Source organism: Pyrus communis, chromosome 10, assembly GCF_963583255.1.
Source record: "Pyrus communis chromosome 10, drPyrComm1.1, whole genome shotgun sequence".
NCBI lineage: Eukaryota > Viridiplantae > Streptophyta > Magnoliopsida > Rosales > Rosaceae > Pyrus > Pyrus communis.
This window is the reverse complement of record NC_084812.1, coordinates 19468882-19489171: the sequence shown is the minus strand read 5'-3', so window position 1 is coordinate 19489171 and position 20290 is coordinate 19468882. Positions and strand designations below refer to the sequence as shown.

At 37.1% G+C, this 20290-nt stretch overlaps 2 protein-coding genes across 2 annotated transcripts; one reads left to right on the top strand and one right to left on the bottom strand.

The window, feature by feature from the left end:
* Positions 1–8640: 8640 nt before the first annotated feature.
* LOC137747135 (haloacid dehalogenase-like hydrolase domain-containing protein Sgpp) lies at positions 8641–11383 on the bottom strand. The gene is made up of 5 exons (XM_068487159.1): positions 11192–11383; positions 9901–10015; positions 9652–9806; positions 9143–9404; positions 8641–9037 (listed from the first exon to the last, which is right to left on the bottom strand). Exons 1-5 carry the CDS (start codon positions 11338–11340, stop codon positions 8864–8866), a joined length of 855 nt encoding a protein of 284 aa, XP_068343260.1. The 5' UTR covers positions 11341–11383; the 3' UTR covers positions 8641–8863.
* A 7500-nt stretch (positions 11384–18883) lies between these two features.
* Positions 18884–19962, top strand: LOC137747953 (uncharacterized). The gene is made up of 2 exons (XM_068488076.1): positions 18884–18998; positions 19421–19962. Exons 1-2 carry the CDS (start codon positions 18884–18886, stop codon positions 19960–19962), a joined length of 657 nt encoding a protein of 218 aa, XP_068344177.1.
* Positions 19963–20290: the final 328 nt, after the last annotated feature.

Sequence of the window (20290 nt, the reverse complement as noted above, 5' to 3'; positions counted from 1 at the left end):
CTTCTCATACAATCCTCAAATGGGGTGTTTGGATATACCAACGTGATCTACTTAACTTCACGAACAACCCCATATTTTTAAAATAATTTTCTGACCTCCCATGCGCCGGCCACACGCAGGCAAGTGCATGGCACACGTGTGGTAACCCTAACGGCGTTAGGGAATATTCCGTCCAAAAATGAAATATACCGTTACATATACCTAACGCCGTTAGTAACACCTTTAGTATATTCCGTCAAAGTTGACAGAATATTCGTTGTCTTCTCCGGTGAGTTTCGCCGGCCGCCGCCGTTAGCCCCGCCGTCTGCAACTTGAATTCTCGTCAGAAACACTTTCAAGCCCTGAAATTCACGGAATCTCGCCGGAGAAACTTCGCAAAATCCGGCCAACCTTAGAACTTGTTATCCTGACGTCCAAAATCCTTCAAACTTGTTCCCCGAGCTTCGTACGAGTATTCTAAAGCTCCCTAAGACCTTAAAATCTACTGAAACCTTGGCAATGATTAGTGCATGAACAATGCATGAACAGTGCATGAAAATTGGGTTCTCGGGTTCTAGGGTTTTCGAGGGTTTCAAGTTCTAAAAATGGTATAGATGAACTCAGGAGCTTGCAAGGAGTTCGAATCTTACCTTCTAGACGTCGATCCGTGCGTGAAAGGTTGGTTTTGAAGTTCGTTCGTACACTTGCAAAGGAAATGGGAGAAAATCCGGGAGAAAGAAGAGATAGGGAGTCACGGGAGTGTGTGGTATGGGTGTGTGTATGTCCTTTAGAGTCAACCACCAAAAACAACCAAACAACACACCAAAATGGCAAATACCCACCAAGGGCAAAATCGTCATTTCACACCTACGGTACAATTAATTCGGGACGAGCTGTCACATAATTTTTCTATCATTGATTAATTATACAATGTCACGTGATAATAAACACATGGGCACAAATATAAATAAAACTTTAAAAAATATGGGCACAAAAAGAAATTAATATATGGGTACAAATTAAAACTAAAAAGAAAATTGGTACTGACACACCCCGACCCAGAAAGTCCACTTGGACCCTGAATCGAGCTGTACTGGCCGACACCTGGAAGGTGACGAAGCCATAAAATGTGATAGTGTATAAAAAGTGAATAAATTTGAATCTAAAAGTGTCTAAATACCAGAGTGCGCTACGAGTGGGAGCGAACCCATTTCATACGGGATGTCAGAGCATAAGTAAGGTACAGTAGTGTGGGTAAGAATCATACCCTTAAAAGTAGCCACCAATACTAAGATTAGCTATATATCCTCGTCGATACGAACTCAGCAGTTAAAACCTGAAGGGGTACAAAACAGAAAGTGTGAGTTAGCAGTAAAACCAAGCTTCCGAAAACTATTACCTTTCTAACAGTAATAACCCCTCACTGTAATTCCCTTATCGTTTTCTATAGGACAGTACAACATATATACATATATTCAAACCATACTCAGAAATGACCAAAACCACGGTTTGCCATCAACTCCACCATACATTAATAAGTAGGCCAAATGAACTTAATCAATACAAAGTGATATATCAGTTAGAGTCATCTAAAATGACATGTACAACTTATCCATATCTCATCAATCATGGCTAGCATATAAGTCAGAGTCACCTATAGTGACCTGTACGACTTATCCATATCTCATCAATCATGACTAGCATATAAGTCGGAGTCACCTATAGTGACCTGTACGACTTATCCATATCTCATCAATCATGGCTAGCCAATAGCTCAATAAGTATACCTGCACACGAGTCGGAACCACCTAAAGTGGTCTGTACGACAGGACTGGGTGTAAATAAATACGCTCAAGTGCTACGATCACGTGAAGACTGTGCGAATAATCGCGGGTCACCTACGAGTCGGAACCACCTAAAGTGATCTGTACGACAGGACTGTGCACCTACCTTGGATCCAAGGTGAGCGTAAGGTGCGGAAGGTGAACATCATATGAAGGACTGTGCCCTGGCCACGGGCGGGAGCACTAACACCGGGGTGCAGGTTATGAGCTCTCAATGCATCTCAATATAACATGTGCAACTCATGGCAACCAGTACGACAGTATCGAAGTTGCCTAACACATAACTGTAGTCATGCTATAACGCAATCGATTCAACTAATACCATAAACTCACCTGAACTTACCTGGGTGTCCTGCGTTCACCTTTGCACTTGAAAGCATTCCCAATAATTATATGCAAGTAATATACATATGGATATACCATGATGCAATCTAATACTCAACCATGTCGTAGCATTTTCAATTATAAACAATACGGTGTGAAGTGTACAATCAATAACGCCATACTCCCGAACTACTTATTTTCAGGGATAATTATCCATGACAACCCAATTAACGCTAATTTAACTAACTAATTCACAACACTAAAACTTGCCTTTACCAATTTCCTTCGCATTACTCAATTTCCCAAGCAAGGCTTTTGTCTCAAATATTTTATGGCTGCATCTAACGTCTCGTTAGACTGCCTATGTACCCTAAACAGAGATAAAGTCATTCGTAGTTCATATAGGTACTTCAAGCATTCACAATAATTATATGAAGATAATATACCTAATCAATTTAAAAGTGTCGATAGAACGCTCAATAATATGTACGATAAAAAGGAAAAGATCCACTCACTTGGAGTCCACGCTATGATTCTCTAGCGCACGCATCGAGGTGTCCTGAATGATTGGTCCCTGTGACCAATTATCAAATCACATCTCAGAACTCTTATCCATAGAATACGTAATTCACATAAAACACAACCTCAACGACATTCTAAAATAGTTTGAGACCCATTGACCACAAGTCAACAGTCGATCAAAGATCGACGGTAGGGTTTACAACCCTGTATAACTTGACCCGGAAGATCCGCATATCAGATTTCCAATCCACAACTCCCAAAAATACACAATATGTTTCTAGAATAACATATTAAAATTTCATTACGATCCAACGGTCAGATCTTCGCCAATTGCCTAAAACAAGTGGTCGTGAACATTTATTTTACTAACTTACAAATCCAATTCAGGAAGATCCATAAGTCGGATTCCCGATCCATAAATTCCTATGATCTTTAAATATTACGTATTATAATGTAGCCAATTTTGGTGACGATCCAACGGTCGGATCATCGATTCCCATTTTTATCAAGTAACGTATCGTAACGAATTTAGGTTCCAACGATCAACCTACGTCATTCAAATGACAAAACTGAATTCAAGACATTCGACATAGCCTAAAAATAGCATTGGCGGCCCACTGGCCACGCGCCGCCGCACGCGCCGCTGCGGGTGGTGGTCGGCCAGCCCGACTGGCCGGAAAATCCAACTATTTCCAAAAATTACCAAAATTTACAGAAATAAAAATCTCAGTGAGTAGAGTAAACTTTATACCTGTGGTCAAGGCCAAATTGGCTTGGAAGTACCTCAATTTCACCAAAACCGTGCGAAACCCTAGGTTGCAGGTGTGTTCAATCCGACTCCAAAACAACCCCGTCGTCCAAACCATTGCTTGGCTTTGTTCTAGGCCTCAAGAGGATGCTATGGGTGGTGGAAATTGAAAGAAATTGCTTCGGGATTGGGTGATTCGAAGCCAAAGCCGCCGCACCCCTTCTTGCGAATTTCTCTATTTTCAAGGCCAAATCTCTCCAAATTTGAGATGGAATGGATAGAGGGAAGGTTATGGAGGAGTTCTCTAGAGGTTTATGAAAGCAATTCGTCAGAAAAATGGGTAAAAATCGTCGAAAAGGGAGGTGTTTGCTGACCAGGTTGAAAACGGGTTGCGGGTCAAGGGAACCCGACTTCCCCTCCTTCTCCTTCTCCCTCCTTTCCCTCCTGTTCTCTCCTCTGGTTGGTTAGTGTCCTTATCTCTCTTCTCTTGATTCGCCAGAACTCTCTCCTCTCATCTTTCCCGATTGGGCAACTCGCCCAATCTTTTTTTTTTTTTTTTTTTCCTTTTCTTTCTTTCCTCCATTTTTGATTGGGCTTCACCTTGAATAACCAATTGCTGATTGGGGATTTAATTTAATTAACACTAAACCTTGAATAACCAATTTCGAACGTCCGTAACTATACCGTTATAATCCGGACTCGCAAACGGCTTTCGCCTATACGTTCGTACCAACGAGTACTACGAGGATATGCTAAAAGAATAAGTCCCACATCTCTCAAGTCGATGGTCAACGGAAGTCAAAGTCCTTGCCTTTAGGGCAATTTGGTAAATTCACGCTTTTAAAAATAAAATAAAAACATAAAATTGTGGAACGGGTTATCACAGGTACAAATTAAAAAAGGTTTGCAAATTAAAAATGGGTACAAACTAAAAATAAAAATATAAGATAAAAATTTTAGTCATAAATATAAATATACTAATTGTAACATTTTAACACTAAGGGAATATATTGAAAAATAAAAAATATCTATTATTGAAATAATTAATGATGTTATTAATATCCAAGGACCTTGATAAAAAATTGAAAAGGAATAGGGTTTTAATCAATGGTGTAGCAAAAAAAGGGATGGGAACCTAATTTCTCCTTTTTTAAATATCTATACTTCTATCCTAACCTTCCTCGTAGATCTATTAAACATGTCTTGTTTGTTATGCTCATGTCGTTTTTGTATCATATATGTTATCTTAACGAGTCGTGCGGTGTCAAACTTGTTATCTTAATAGGTGATCTGATAACGACCCAATTTGCTCACAGGTCGTGTCATTGCGTAACGGGTGAACGGATCATGCAAAAAATTACCATATCTAATGTCTAGATATAGGAAACAATATATTATCGGGTTCTTATCGGGTCATCCGATACTGGCCCAACTTGTTAATAGGTTCTTAATGGGTGACCCAATAATGATTAGACTCATTAATGGGTTGAGCCGAAACTTAATTTTCATATTATTTTGTGTCGAGTTATTAAGATTGTGCAAGAAATTCTTAGGCCTACTTCCTTATCAAATGTCTTAAAAATATTAAACCTCACGATTATTCACATACGTAGTGTGCGTGCAATGCCAATATAAATTTAAATATGCATAGATATACATGGGTTAAGATTTGAAGACAAACACAAACTGTCTGTATTTTGGAACATTATTTATAGATCATCTTTACAAAAATTAGACAAAATGACGAATACAAATTTCTATAAAGAGTCACTAAATTTAATTCAAAATAATCATATGATTTCAAATTTGTGCTATTTTTTGTAAACATGTCTTTTGAGCTAAAACATAAAAATAGACGGTTGAATATTGTTGAAATACATAACAGAGTGAAGCCTACAAAAACATATGTCTTCAAATCTAAATATTATATATTTATATATTTAAATTTCATAAAATCATATCAAAAAAATCTCTATGACAAATATCTTTTTCACCCACGAGCTTGTAATAACAAATGAATTTCTGATGACTTCTTTTTCTAATTAGAATTGCGTGATACTTTTTGAGTCATCAGCAGTACATGCATAAAATATTTTTCCTATGGTATACTGTATATGGGAATCATCCCAACTTTACTTTGCTTGTTTATATATGTTGTGTTTCATAAATTAATATAATAACAACAATAACAAGTAACTTCATTATTTTCAAAACATAATAATGCATCCTGGTTAAGATATTGGAGAAACTATATCTATATAAGTATTATTACTTTAGTTTAAAGTAGGAAAAAAATTGCACTATTCATCTTTGCTATGAAATGAGACTTCAATTTTAACTTATTCACCCTCTTGTCATCAACCATTTTTGGATTGGTCCTTTCTTCATAACAACTCTGAAGTAATTGAGTTGCATGTTGGGCCTAGTGTGGTAGTGAAATGACCCTTTAGCTGGCTTGATTCCAAATGCAACGACCACCAAATGTGGGCAATTTGGTCATCTCCTTAGAAGGTGGGGGTGGTTCCTCTGTCTCAATTGGTTGGGTTGAGAGGGTGGGTTAGCAAAATATCAAGGAGGGATTTGGACATTGGAGTAGACAAAGTGATTTTAGGGAGGGGTTTGGGTTGATCGAGAGCTTCCAAAAATCTCTCTCCAACCTTGAGCCCAAGGCCACCCTGCTTTCCATTTTTCATCTCTTGCATACTCAAACCTAGCCGGTCCACCTCTTTTTATAAAAAAGAATAGCAATAGTGACCATTACAATATAAAGGAAGTGCCCAACTCGTGCAAAGCACGTGCAACAAAATGCCAACTGAATCCTAAATTTAGGGAGTTTTAACGAAAAGCTATTTTAAGGAGTTTTAACTAAAAGCTACTGTTTATTTTAACGAAAAACTACATTTTTACACTAAAAAGTCAATTCTGGTACTATTCACTCTACCTTTTATTTTATTCATATCATTAAAACTCAAAGTTTTCAAACCCTTTTCATTAGTTTTCCTTACATTTTATTTAATCTTAAAGCCCAATAGTTCTTGCCACTTTCCTCCCTTACTACTTCTTCAACTCCGATTCCAATCAAAACTTTTGCTCCAAATTTCAGTAGCGCCTTCCCTCAACCTTCTGCCAACATTGCAAGGTTTTGATGATTCCGACTGTGTTTCAAAATTGGAAGGATACACAACATTGGGTCTTGATTAAACAAAGTTTTCACTGCTTTCTATTTTTTAAGAGATTTTCAAGGTTTACTTTATCTGTTTTAGTTAAACTCTCATACTCTTATGTTTGTATCTCAGCCACCAATTTAATTTCCCTTCCCACACCTTTGCATGTTGAAGTCCACTTCAACATAATCTCCCTAGAACCTGCGCGATTGGTTTGGGTTCTAGTTTTCCACGTCAACCCGACGAATCCGCCAACACCCGGCATCGAGGTTGGCCTCAAACCATTCATCATCATCTCAGTCCCTTAATAGATTTGGCGCTGCTTATGCAATTAATGATGTTTCTCTGTTCATATTAAAGGCCCAATTGAACATGGAATTTCATTCAGTCGCTCTTCCATGCATCCTTTGCTTTTTCGGTATTCTAATGCAGATTGGGTTGAGTGTCGAATTTCTTGCTATTTCATGGGCCAAATCATGTCTCTTGAAGCTCCACCAAACAACCCACGCGCCCAAGTGCCCACTCTTGCTTGTGCCGAATCTTTTTGGCTTACATTTGTTCTTCGTGAACTTCAGTATCACGTCTCTACTTCAAGTTTATTGTTTTGTGATAACTACCTCTTACTGTTGGATTACGGTTCAAAGTTAGGATGATGCAAAAATTAGGTTTGTGTTGCTTGTTTTTTTTTGGCGTCCTAATTGGGTTTGGATTTGACATTTTGGTTGAATTCCTTACTTGATTGAGAGATTGTGTAAATTACCTATTTGATTAGGATTTAGATTTACTTCCAATTAGGATTAGTATTCTCATTGTAACCTAAGTCCTATGCATTATAAATAGGGCCTCAGGTTTAGTGTATTTTGTGTGCCTCACCATTAGTTTAGAGAGTTTTCTTTAGTTCAGTTTTGGATCGAGGTCATTGTTTGGAATCATGAGTGGAAAATTCATGGCTCATTCGTTTGGTAATTCAGTGAAAATCAATTTGTGAGTTAGAGAACAATTTGAGAGAATCTTCTCCATTTGTTGAGTTCTCTACTTGTTTGGTTTAGGGCTGTAATTTGTAAGATTTGAGTTGTGAGAGTTAAACACTCTTTTGTAACCTCTGTTTGTTTAGTGAAATTCCTCACCATGCTTCGCCCGTGGACATAGACTTTGAGCCAAACCACGTTAAATCTCATGTTCAGATTTTAAGATTGTTTGCTTTAGCTTTTGCGTGACGTTGATATTTGGTACTTTGTTAAAATTCGCTTCCCTCTGTGCATAAAAGTAAAACACTTACATGGCCAGCAATTCGGTGTTTCATAATCGGACTAAGAATTAAGACTATATGTCACTCTACTAATTTACATGGCGGGAATCAAAAAAAAAAAAAAAAAAGCAGGCAGTTTTGCCACGACAGACTACCCTATCAGTGGCCGAAAAGACTCACAAAAACATTTCAGCCTCTTCCTGATCACCATCCTATAATTCATCGGTGCCATGAATCGAACCCAGGACATGTTATGTGGAATACAAGCTTGTAATTCGTCTCCAACTACTATTCCACCCTGTGATGGTTGGAGGGAATCCCTTAAGTTAGCACAATTCTTTTAAGTAAGGGAATTTGACGCTCGTTTATTATCCCCCGAGCCCCGAATAAATCTAATGGAAACAACAAACTTGAATAAACAAGAATGAATAAGAAGCTAAAAAAAATGTGTTTTATCAATTCTCATGGGTTAATTACAACAATGTTCGCAAAATCTGTCACCCAGCTTCGTTTCCGTCTCTAAACTTTCATTTTAGATGTGACTAAATTTGGCGAGGTGATTTGATGTAAAGTGGGCATATTCATATGCATTTCCCCTTTTTTTCTGGTCGTGCATATCCATTTCTTCCACATCCCTCACCACCCTTTCTTCCCATTCTTCATACAATTCTCTCCTGTATTTTCCCTCTATCTCCCCCAAAAAAAAAAAAAAAAAAACTGATAGCGAAATAGGCATTAAAAGGGCACTGAGTTTTTATAAATCAAGTCTAAAAACAAAATAATATCTCTTGAAACTAAAAAGGATACGAATATCAAAGGGTCAGCTTTTATTGATTGAGCTTTCAAACGTACAACAAAAACATGATTTGAAGTTAAGATAGAGCAGGATCACCATATTTCACTAGGATGTCCCTGTGCCAGAACACTATACTACACAAGTACAGCATGGTTATTTATCTAGAAATTTAGAAGCTTACACCTTTTGCTACTTTATCATTGTTCTTTGTCATTGCATTTCGAGTTGTAAGCGTTGTTACTCCGCCTTCTTCACAATCTCTTCCAGTGCTTCCCACAATTTTGGGTCATCAAAATCTTTAATAACAAAGGAGGCTCCGGCATTAATCAATGCTTCCTCGGGGTTCCTTGTGCCTAAACCCACTACCGGCATTCCGGCTGCTACTCCAGCTTTCACTCCCGAAACAGAATCCTTGACAACCAAAAGTAGAACAGAGATGAGTGCAATGTATGCAAAATTTTACTGAAGATCGAATGCTATTGTTGATTGCACAGCACAAAGTTCTGAGAGACAAACCTCAAAGATGAAAGCATGCTCATTTGACAGGTTAAGCTTTTCAAGAGCCGTCAAGTAAGGATCAGGAAATGGTTTTGCTCGTACGCATTCCTCTCCAAGAACAACAATTTCAAAGAAATCCGTGAGCTTCAACTTTGATAATATTAGCTCGGCATTTAGTTTTGGAGCATTTGTTACTGCAGCCCGTCTCAAGCCTTGTTTTTCAATCCATTGGCGCAACCTAGGTAGGCCCTTAAGAGGTTCTATCTTTTCAGATATCAATCTGCAACATCACACTCAGTAAATCAAGTTGAGACAAGAGATAGGGTCCTTTATAATTGAAAGAGATAATTCCACAACTTGATACAGAAATAGAATTCCCTATTAGTCAAGGAAGATTGTAGTTGATACAGTTTAAGATAATTTCCTTCCATCCACAGAAGAAGTCTAACTAATAATACCAATGTGTTATATACCCGAAATGTATTTGATATCAAGCATGCAGTTTCTTGACAGATTTTTGAAGTTACCTTCGGAACATGGCTTCCTTATCTACCAAAAACTGTCTTGCTCTTTCGATATCCCAATCAGGAAAGAGGATACTACAAAGATACTCATTATGTCCTCCAGTTATCTTCTCACTGAAGAATTCCTCAGTGATAGGAACCCCACCATTAAAACCTACCTGTGGTACACCAAAGCGTGAGTCTGAGAAAAATGCTGTGTTTGTGCATATGTGTGCGTGAGAGAGAGAGAGAGAGAGAGAGAGAGAAGCCTACTTCTTGAAGCATTTCACGGAAAGCATAATAATGGAAGGGATCTGAATCACACAATGTTCCATCAATATCAAATAGAATTGCTTCTAGAGGTGCGACACAAGCTAGAGAAGATTTTCTGTCATCACAAAATGGAAGGTGATTAAAGCAAGCAATCAGTCACAAAAACTGAAAGTATATGAAGGTGACAAAACTAAGATGCTATGTGTAGTGGCTCGGCCCAATGAAGCAAAACAGTTTATTCTAAAAGTAAATACTACTTTAGGTAAACATATATCACAGTTAAAAATCCTTAAATGCTAGATAAGATACCATAGCTTTCTTGTCAATTGTGGTGAGTCTTAACATTTTACAAAATGCATGCACAAAGATCTCTTAATAAAACTACGAATATTATAGGATGCAGAAAATTATCGCAGTGCTAAGAAAGATTATGAGCTTCGGTCTTTTGTCCCGCTTAGTGTTTTCTCGAGTTTAAGCTATACTAAGTTGGCAAAGTAAAGCTGATAACAAGTAACCAGAAGACAAATAACTTTGCTAATTTATCACTGTGCACACAAGGCAAATAGATTTGCAATCAAAATCCCCTTAGTCCCAGCATCAATGTCTGAAGGGGTTGAACCCTTTGAGCTAATAAGAATGAACATATTTGTTAAGGCAGGATAAGGATCAAACTTTTTCAACTGTCCATTATATCAACCATTGATCCCCGACCCAAACCACAAGCAAGGGGAAAAGAAAGGTTTTTAGTTAGACAGAACACAACTTTTCCCGAAGTCGACAAGGAGCGGATTTCCGCTTAGTATGCGGGTTGCCAAATGTTAACTAGGGCTCAAACACATACAGCTTTACATTAAAGGTCTAGTGGATCGCCGGCGAAAAGGCTGGCCTGTTCAACTAAGCAATTTGCCAACGATCCCACACAAAATTAAGAAAGAACAAATTGACAATTTTGTTTGTTTGCTTGTTCAGAATCAAGATTGGAATTCATAAGAACAATGCTATTCTCAAACAAGCCGATTCCTGTAAACCGGAATTCAGACTAAATCACTCAAATTATTTTCATCACATAAAATGTTCATAGCTAATGAACAAGGACAGCAACGCTCTTCTAAATATATAATTTTTGCCCAACAATTATACTTTCCATGCAATACAACGAAAACTCGAACAAACACTGATTCTTACAAAATTTACCATTTATGAAATAAAATAACAACATCAGCAGGAAATTTTGCTTTGGAGAATCAAAAATAAATTTTTTTTAAAAAAAGCAAGAAAATAAAAGAAATACCTATCGAGTGCGTGAGCATTTGATGAGAGGGACGCCATTGTTAGCGAGGGAGATCCGGATTTAGTGGGGTTGCGTGTGTGAGTTTTCTGGAGATGAGTTTTGGGAAAGTGGTGAGAAGGAACAAGACGAGAAGAAGGGAGAGCGAGCATGGTATGGAACGTTGGCCGACCTCTCCACTTTTATGGGGTTGTCGATTTTTTTTAGCTTCTCTTTTCTTCTTTTGAAATGGAATATTCTATCTAAGAGTTGAAAAATGCCATTTTAATTTGAAAGAAGAAGAAGAATAAATGGCTTGAGCCCAAAAAAAAAAAAAAAAAAAAAAAAAAAAAAAAAAAAAAAAGAATAAATGCTTTTTATTTGGAAAAGAAGAATAAATGCCATCTTATTTCGAGAGGAAGAATTAGTGCCATTTTATTTGATAGAAAAATAAGGATAATACTACATATCCAATCCACTCCTTCTAAGTAATACGGTTTTATCTTTCAACTGGAAAATCATTTAAACAGTTTATCTTGAATATTTTACTTGGTATTCATATCGATTTTATACATTCGAATAATTCTACAAACTTTAGTTACAATGATTTTTTAAAAGATAGTCAGATGAAAATTCTAAAATTTGTACGATGAAAATACGCTATAAACTTTAAAATTTAAATTTAAATAAAATACCATTTTATTTGATAGAAGAAAACTTCAATTTTAGTATTTTTTTTTTTATCTTATTTACGATAAATTTTAACAATACCTCTAAATTGCAATTTGTAGGCTTTATTGCACTCTAAACTTTCAATTAATTTTGAATTTCCGAACTTTTACTTTGTGCCAAAAGTCTTCGCCCTGTTAGTTTACCAATTGAAACTCGTGCATGTAAGAATTTAAACCTAAATTAAGTTGAAATTGTGAATGTTGGATTAGGGGTTTTGGATGGTTTTAAAATGAACCACGTGTATTTCAGTTTTAGAATTTTACATGAGTTCTTAAAATTGTATTGGTGTAAACTTTTTGTCAAATTGATTTTTCAGTCTACGGTAACTAAATGATATGATAATTGTTGATACTATTCTATATACTGATGTGGCTATGTGATGTCCACATTACCTTATTAAGAGTGAATGAGTGAAATTTTTTATGGTAAAGTCGACAATATTCTATTTTAAAAATGATAGTTATTGTTTAATGTTGTAAAAGCAGTATGAATGTTCACTGTAAAAGTAGTAGGATGACCTACATGAAAACTTTGTAAGATGGATGATTGAATTTCACTACTCATTTTTAGACCTTGTGAATAATGTTTCGCTTTCCTATTTAGGTGTGCCACTGTTTACTGTATAATGTCAAATGAAAAACCTCTATATAAAGAAGTGAGATTGCATTAGTGGATACACTGAAACAACTTCATTTTTTCCTTGCAAACAACAAAAGCTCAAAAGTCAAAACAGAAAGCAGGAAGAAATTATACAAATTTCTCTCACTTATTTTCTTATGTATTCTTCTCCCTTCATCCAACATAAGTAAAGAAAACAAGATAGGGCGACTTATCATGTTCCACTTCGATCTCTAGTAAATGTTCTCTCTTTTTTTTTGCCTATTTTTAACACATTATCTAGCACAGCGACCTAATCCTAACTAGTTTTCATCTCCTTTGCCGAAAATTGTTTCCCATAATTCGAACTGACACCAAACTGACACCAAACTGACACACCCCGACCAAATTCAAGGCGTGACGGCCAGCACACCTTAATTTGTGTCGGGATGTGTCAAAAAAAAACTCCAAATAAAGAGGTGAATTTGTGCCATTGTTACATTGAAACAACTTCACTTTTTTCTTGCAAACAACAAAAGCTCAAAGCAAAAAGTAAGAAGAAATTGTACAAGTTTCACTCACTTATTTTCTTCTGTATTCATCTCTCTTAACCAACAAAAGTAAAGAAAACAAGACAAAGTGATACTTATCATGTTCTATTTTGATCTCTAGCAAAGGTTCTCTCTTTTGATTATTTATAACATTTAAACTAATTTTTATATTTTCTATGTTTACACAGTATAAAATACTTATTTTCTTTATAAAAAATATTCTTTTATAGTTTATCTCTATTATTATATATATTTTAATTCTACTTATACTCTAGAAGATTTTAACAACCACTAATTTTTTGACGCTTCTACCCCAATTTTTTTAGTTATTACTGTCTGCAAATTTTTTACGTACTTATTTATTTTTCATGGCAAAACTATAACGGTTTTATTAGCATTTTAAGAAAAAGTACAAACTTCAAATAGTGCATTATGGATTAAATTTGAGGGATCCTCAAACAAAAAGGACTCAAAACAAAAAATAACAACAACTTGACCATTCTATTAGCTACCGTATCAAATTTTTGGGTGTGACAAGAACGAGAATACATCCAGCACCAAAGCCAAAGAAACTTGAATTCTTACAACTAGAAATTCGACCACTTCATACTCCGTCATCTGGAAGACTATGTGCACAAAATTGCCAACAAAACGGGTAAGGGAACACTTTTTGCATACAAGCAACACTGACTTTGAAGACAAACTGTAAAAAAAAAAAAAATGATGATCACTACCATTAGGATTCTTCTACACACAAAATCACTAAGAAAGCTATCGGTTGCATCAGAATAAACTGCACCATGAGACAATTATAGACACCGTCATATGTGCACTTATATATTTTATTTGAGTGTTCATCAACAATTAAGCGCCTTAAGAAATTTTTTTTTTTTTTTTTTTTTTTTCAAACGCCTAAATTTCAAATGAAAAATATTTAGCGGTTGAATAAAGAAAAATGTTCATACATGGGTCTTTTAATAATTTCCTAATTTCCCAAATAAACAAAATAATGCATTTATTGATACACTTCAAAATAAGTTTACCCAACAAAAAATTTTGTGACTGAACTTTCAAACTTGCCCTTAATTCTTATAGTAAGGCCCAACTCCAACAGTTTTTCTCATTAATTGGTTTTCGCTCAAAAATTTAGCTAGGGATTATTAAAAAATAGATTAGGCTATTTTTTTTCCGGGTAACTTTTAAATTAAAATTTATGTAGATTATCTTAACATATTTTATGAACATTTTAACTAAAAAATATTTAGATTTCAATAAATAATAAAATTACTAAACTACCCCATGAAACGTTAAAGCATGGAACAACGTGGTGTTAGCCTTTCTTTGTAATAAAATTAAGTGTGTTTGATTTAAATACTTTTTTTTTAAATTGTTTTAGCTGTCAAATTTAATTTTAGATGATTAAATTTTTCTTATTAAAGTTGATCATATTCGATCATAGTGTTGGATTTAATGTATCTGTAAATCAAATTTAAAAAAAAAAAAAAAAAAAAATTGAATACGAACCATTTAATTAACCAACCACCCATTATTTCCAGTCGTTTGATCACATAAAAAAAAGGCGTTGGGTCCCAGAGCTGACTGCCCTGCCGCCTATGTCACGTGGAAAAGCGTTGGGCGCGTTAGTGTGCCGAGTCTGGACTTGTGTTTGCCGCGTCCACGTGCAGTGATGGGCTAGAAAATAAGCTCGGCCAGTTCTTTGGGCTAAAGCGGCCCAAACTTTAAGTTTTATCCAAAGATTTGTTTTAGGCCCAATGATAAAAGATGGTCTAAACGAGTTTAAAATCGAAATTTTAGATTTCAGATGGTCTACCTTTTAAACAATTTTTGATAAAGAAAAACAAATTAAAGAAAAAAAATCAGAAATCCATCGGGGCCGCTGCCTCCCACTCCTCCGGTCCTCCCCTCTCTCTCCCTCCCTTTTTCCGTCTCTCCCTCTCTCAACCCAGTCGATCAGAGACAAAGGAGTGCCAGCATGCTGGAGTGGACCATGACGACGAAGACGTTGGCGAACACCACCATGGTTGCTTTGTGAAGGGAGAGAAATTGAGGTTTCGGATTTGGTTTTTGATTGTGGAGATGATGGAGTTGGAATTGAGAAAGTTGGAGATGGTAGTTTTTGAATTTTTCTTTCTCCCAAATTATTATTTCAAGGGTTAAATTCGACATATTATAGATTAACAAATTTTGTTGGGTGAACTTATTGAAAAGTTGGAGTGATCTATCTTTTCACCACCTTTTAATTAATATTTTAATTACAAATTTGTTCAATCGTAAAATAATTAGTAAGAACATTAATTATCTTTTTTTATCTTATTTTTTATAATCAAAAGATTGGATGACACCCATGCTTTGTTTAAAGACAATTTGTTTATCTTAAGTTAATGGAATTGTTATTAACATTCCAAAAATCTCATTCTACACTTCAAATTCTCTATATTAGGAAAGAAAAATACACTTGTGAGGAGTCTAGAATGAGATTTTTGGAGTGCCAAATGTGACAGCCTGTCCCGAATTATTCGTACCGTAGGTGTGAAATGACGATTTTTGCCTTGGTGGGTATTTGCCATTTTGGGGTGTTTAATTGTTTTTGGAGGGTTAACTCTACAGGACACACACACACACACACACACCCATCCCTTTTTTCTTTCCCCTGTGACTCTCTCTCTTTCTCTCTCTTTCTCACTTGTATGGACGAAACTCAAAACCCTTGCAAACGTGACGGATTGAAGTGGAAAATGGTACCTTTGTGTTCATGAGGACCATACGAGTTCAATCATACCAAATTCAGGTAAGGAATCCTTCGATTTCACGTCAAACCATGAACCTCTGATTTTGTCACTGTTCATGCACACGTGAAATATTGATTTGTAGGGAATTTGAAGCTTTTAGGAAGCTTAGTGAGGTCCTCAAGAAGCTCGGAATGGTTCGTTGGGTGAAAGTGGACGTTGGGAAAGCTAGTTTTGAGGTTGGCCGGGTTTTCTCGAATTTCTCCAGCGAGATCGCATGATCTTTGAGGTTTCAAACAGGTATAACGTTGTTCCACTCATCTCCAGCTTTCTATTGGTGCAAATTTCATAAAAAAAAAAAATAAAAAAAAAATAAAAAAAAAAAACGAGTGAGAAACGAAGGTTTTAAAGATTTTCCAGTTTCCGATGACCGGCGACTCGCCGGAGACGAAGATGGAATATTGCATTAGTTTGGACGGAATATGCTAACGTCGTCAATTAGTTTTAATGGAATCCGTTAGGGTTTAACGGAATATTTTTTACGGCGTTAACTAACACTGTCAGTGTGACTGTCATGTGGCCGCGCGTGGGGGGCGCGTAGGTCTGTGCACTCATTGTGGGGCCTCGAAAAATTATTTTAAAAATATGGGGATGTTCATGAGGTTGAGTAGATCATGTTGGTATATCCAAACACCCCATTTGAACATTGTATGAGAAGTTATTACCAAGTTTTGGCTATGTGCTTTAAATTGATGTTTTTATAGTTGTTTCGCATATAGGTGAGACCTATCCTGAGGACGAGCGCAGTCACTCAAGGCTCGGGGGTTACGACCCTTCCACATATCAGTGAGTGGGCTTTTGGTTTTTCGTATATACCTATACACTTGTGGTTTTTTCCAGAAAATGAAATTGATTGTTTATATGTTTTAAATGTCATGCATAGTCTTTGCCTATTTTAATTATGCATTAGTAGTAGCATATATTTTTTATTGGTGTTGTGCACGTATAGGTAAGTGCCAGATAAGTTTATAGATTATGGTTGTGAATTAGTGGTTATGTGAGATGCATTGAGAGCTCATAAACCTGCACCCCGATATTAGTGCTCCCACCCAGAGTAGGGCACAGTCCTTCACGTGATATTCACCTCCCGCACCACACACTCATCTTGGATTCAAGTTAGATGCACAGTCCTGTTGTACAGACCACTTTACATGGTTCTGACTCGTAGGTGACTCGCGATTATTCGCACAGTCTTCAATTGATCGTAGCACTTGAGCGTATTTATTTACACCCAGTCCTGTCGTACAGACCACTTTTGGTGGTTCCAACTCATGTGCAGGTGTAGTGATTGAGTTATGGATTTGAGCTCTAGATTTAACCATACAGGTCACGTTAGGTGACTCCGACTGACATATTTTCTGCATTGATTGACATTACCTGGGTTACTTACATCATGTGCTGAGTTAGTTGACATGACTTATATACATACATATTTGTGAATGTTGCTACTCTGAGCATGGTTATGATATATTTATATATTTTATTTTCTAGGAAATTATACAGGTTTTACGGAGAGGGGTTAGAACTTTTGAGAATGAAATGATTTTGAAAAGCTTTGTTTTTCCCCACTCACACTTTCTGTTTTGCGCCCATCTAGGTTCTAGTTAGAAGTGCTTTGGTGTCTCACGAGGACTTGACGGTGGTTCTGACAGAACATCACAAATGTAGGATCATCTTTGGGTGTTGTGTAATTAGTATTCGTTCTTCTAGATTGCACTTAGGCTTTCTGTGCTCTGATTATGTTTATCACAATTAGTCTCACACTAGTGTGTTACTTTAACTAGTTTATTTAGTAGTTTGGTTTTTATTTATTCATACTTTTATTATTATCTTTTGCTTTCGCACTGTGTATATGGTCGATGACCAGCGCACCTTGATTTCGATTGGGATGTGTCAGTTTGGTATCAGAGCATGGTTTGGCAGTCCTGCATATTTTGTGAGTGTTCTAATTGTTTTGGTGTCTTCTGTCAGAACTATGCCGCCCCTAACCACGTCGCTCAGCTGAGCCTAGTTTTCCCGATATAGCTCAGTTGGGGGAAGCTATTGCTGCTGCTATTCAGTCTGCGCTCCGCCCTCCTCAGATGACTCCTCTGGAGACCATATATAATTTAAAGCTGGGTAAGTTTGACGGTCATGAAGGATATGAGGGTGCAAAGCGATGGCTTGAGCATATTGAAAACACCTTTCGAGTGTTGCAGAGTCAAGGGAATCTTCTTTCTGAAAGGTGGGTAGAGACGACTTCTTGGTTCTTAGGTAAAGAATCGGCATCCTAGTAGGGATAGGAGGTTCGCCATTTGACCCAAGAGGAAGTGGCTGACTGGAAAGTGTTTAAACAGGTATTTCGGAAAAGGTTTGTTCCCCTTGAGTATATTGATCACAAGAAGCAATAATTTACCGAATTGAAACAGGGGAAGTTGATGGCGAATGAGTATTATCGGAGATTCACTGATTTGTCTCGTTATCATCCGGAGGTTGCTGCTAATCCGGTTGAGATGCTTCGTCGTTTCAGATTGGGTACTAAGAAGAAATGGCGTTCTATGGCGACCACTACTCCTTACGATACTTATCAGGAGTTCTATGAGATTTTGTTGAGGATTGAGGATTATGAGAATATGCCTAGCGAGAGTGAGGAAGAAGAAAAGGATGGCAATCAAAGAAAAGACAATAAGGGCAAAGGTTAAGCATCTCAAGGACCTTGCAAGACTCAAAGTTTTAAGTGAAGTAGAGCCAGTTTTAGTTCTTCTAGCGGAGGTTTTAGTGTCATTGGTCAGGGAAGAGGTGGTAGATTTTCTAGGGGTCCTAGAGGCCAGAGACAGAGGGATACTGGTAGAAGAAGAGCTCTGTTGTGCTGCAAGTGTAACAATAGGCATTTTGGAAAGTGTAGGAGAGGCAGCAGTGGATGTTTTACTTGTGGGCAAGTGGGACATAGAGCTGTAAATTGTCTTCAGAATCAGCAGAGACCCCAACAGTCTTTATTACCACCACCAGCGCCGATCCAGCAAGTTCCAAGGCCTAGTAGTTATGGTTAGATGGGTCGTGGTGGTGCTTACCATTATCAGAGTGATACTGTTCCTTATGCTCTAAGGCAGTATCCGTATCCCTATGATCTTTATTCTCAGAGTGGGTATCCTCAGTACTCTGGAGGTTATATGCCATATCCTCTCATTCCAGCGGGTGGATCTCAGTGGTACCAGGAAGGACAGCCTCAATAGGGAGAAATTGCTACTAGTAGTGTGGGATCTTCAAGGCTGTCTGGTCAGCCTAGTCGGGGGCGTACTATGCAGGGTCGAGTTGGTCAGACTAATAAAGGTCGTGGTGAACGACAGCAGACCCAGGGGCGTATCCACAATATTTCTTTACATGCTCAGAATAGTCCTGACTTGATTATGGGTAAGTTAAATATCCTTGGTTATTTGCTAGAGTATTGATTGATTGTGGTGCGACACATTCTGTTATTTCTCATACATTTGCTCAAGTGACGCAACCTCACCTTACACCTCTAGGGTATGATTTAGAGTTTGCTATGCCTAGAAAAGAGAATTGTTATGTTGATTATGTGTATCCAGGATGTCTAGTGATGGTGGAGGATGTAGTTATGCCAGCTAACATTATCCCATTAGATATTGTTGATTTTGATGTGATTTTGGGCATAGATTGGTTGCATTTTAATCGTGCCAATATAGATTACTATGGGAAAACAGTTACCTTCCATCGTCCTGGATTACTTGTGGTTACTTTTGTGGGCGAGCAAAGTGGGGTGAGACATGACGTTATTTCTATTGTGAGAGCAAAAAGGTTGTTATCAAAAGGTTGCCAAGGATACTTAGCTCATGTGGTGCTGAATGATGTTGCTCCTTGTAGTGTGGAGGATGTAAGGGTAGTTAGGCATTTTCCTGATGTTTTCCCTGATGATTTACCTGGATTGCCACCAGACCGAGATGTGGAGTTCACTATTGATTTGCTTCCAGGTATTAATTTTATATCCTTAACTCATTATCGAATGGCTCCTGCTGAGTTGAGGGAATTGAAAATCCAGTTGCGGGAATTGAAAATCCAGTTGCAGGAATTAGTGGATAAAGGTTTTATTCAGCCTAGTACTTCACCCTGAGAAGCTTTAGTGTTGTTTGTGAGGAAGAAAGACGGAACTTTGAGGCTATGCATTGATTACCGGTAATTGAATCAGGTAACAATTAAAAACCGTCATCCATTGCCGCGTATAGATGATTTTGTAGATATCGAAATTTCAGTGAAATAAATGTTAACCAATGTATTAAAATTACAACATTTATTTATTTCACCTACATCACACACTCATTTTACCTACAACTTCCACTTACTTCACCAACCTCACACACTTATTTCACCTAAATCACACACTCATTTCACCTACAACTTCCACTTACTTCACCAACCTCACACACTTATTTCACCTACAT

What these genes read in the sequence shown, in the direction of transcription:
- LOC137747135 (XM_068487159.1), bottom strand. Translation starts at nt 11,340, where the DNA reads ATGCTCGCTCTCCCTTCTTCTCGTCTTGTTCCTTCTCACCACTTTCCC. An exon ending in AATGCTCACGCACTCGATAG is followed by an intron (nt 10,016 to 11,191) that starts GTATTTCTTTTA and finishes TTGTGATGACAG; the next exon opens with AAAATCTTCTCTAGCTTGTG. An exon ending in AGCATGCTTTCATCTTTGAG is followed by an intron (nt 9,038 to 9,142) that starts GTTTGTCTCTCA and finishes TTGGTTGTCAAG; the next exon opens with GATTCTGTTTCGGGAGTGAA.
- LOC137747953 (XM_068488076.1), top strand. Translation starts at nt 18,884, where the DNA reads ATGGGTCGTGGTGGTGCTTACCATTATCAGAGTGATACTGTTCCTTAT. An exon ending in GTATCCTCAGTACTCTGGAG is followed by an intron (nt 18,999 to 19,420) that starts GTTATATGCCAT and finishes ATGTGTATCCAG; the next exon opens with GATGTCTAGTGATGGTGGAG.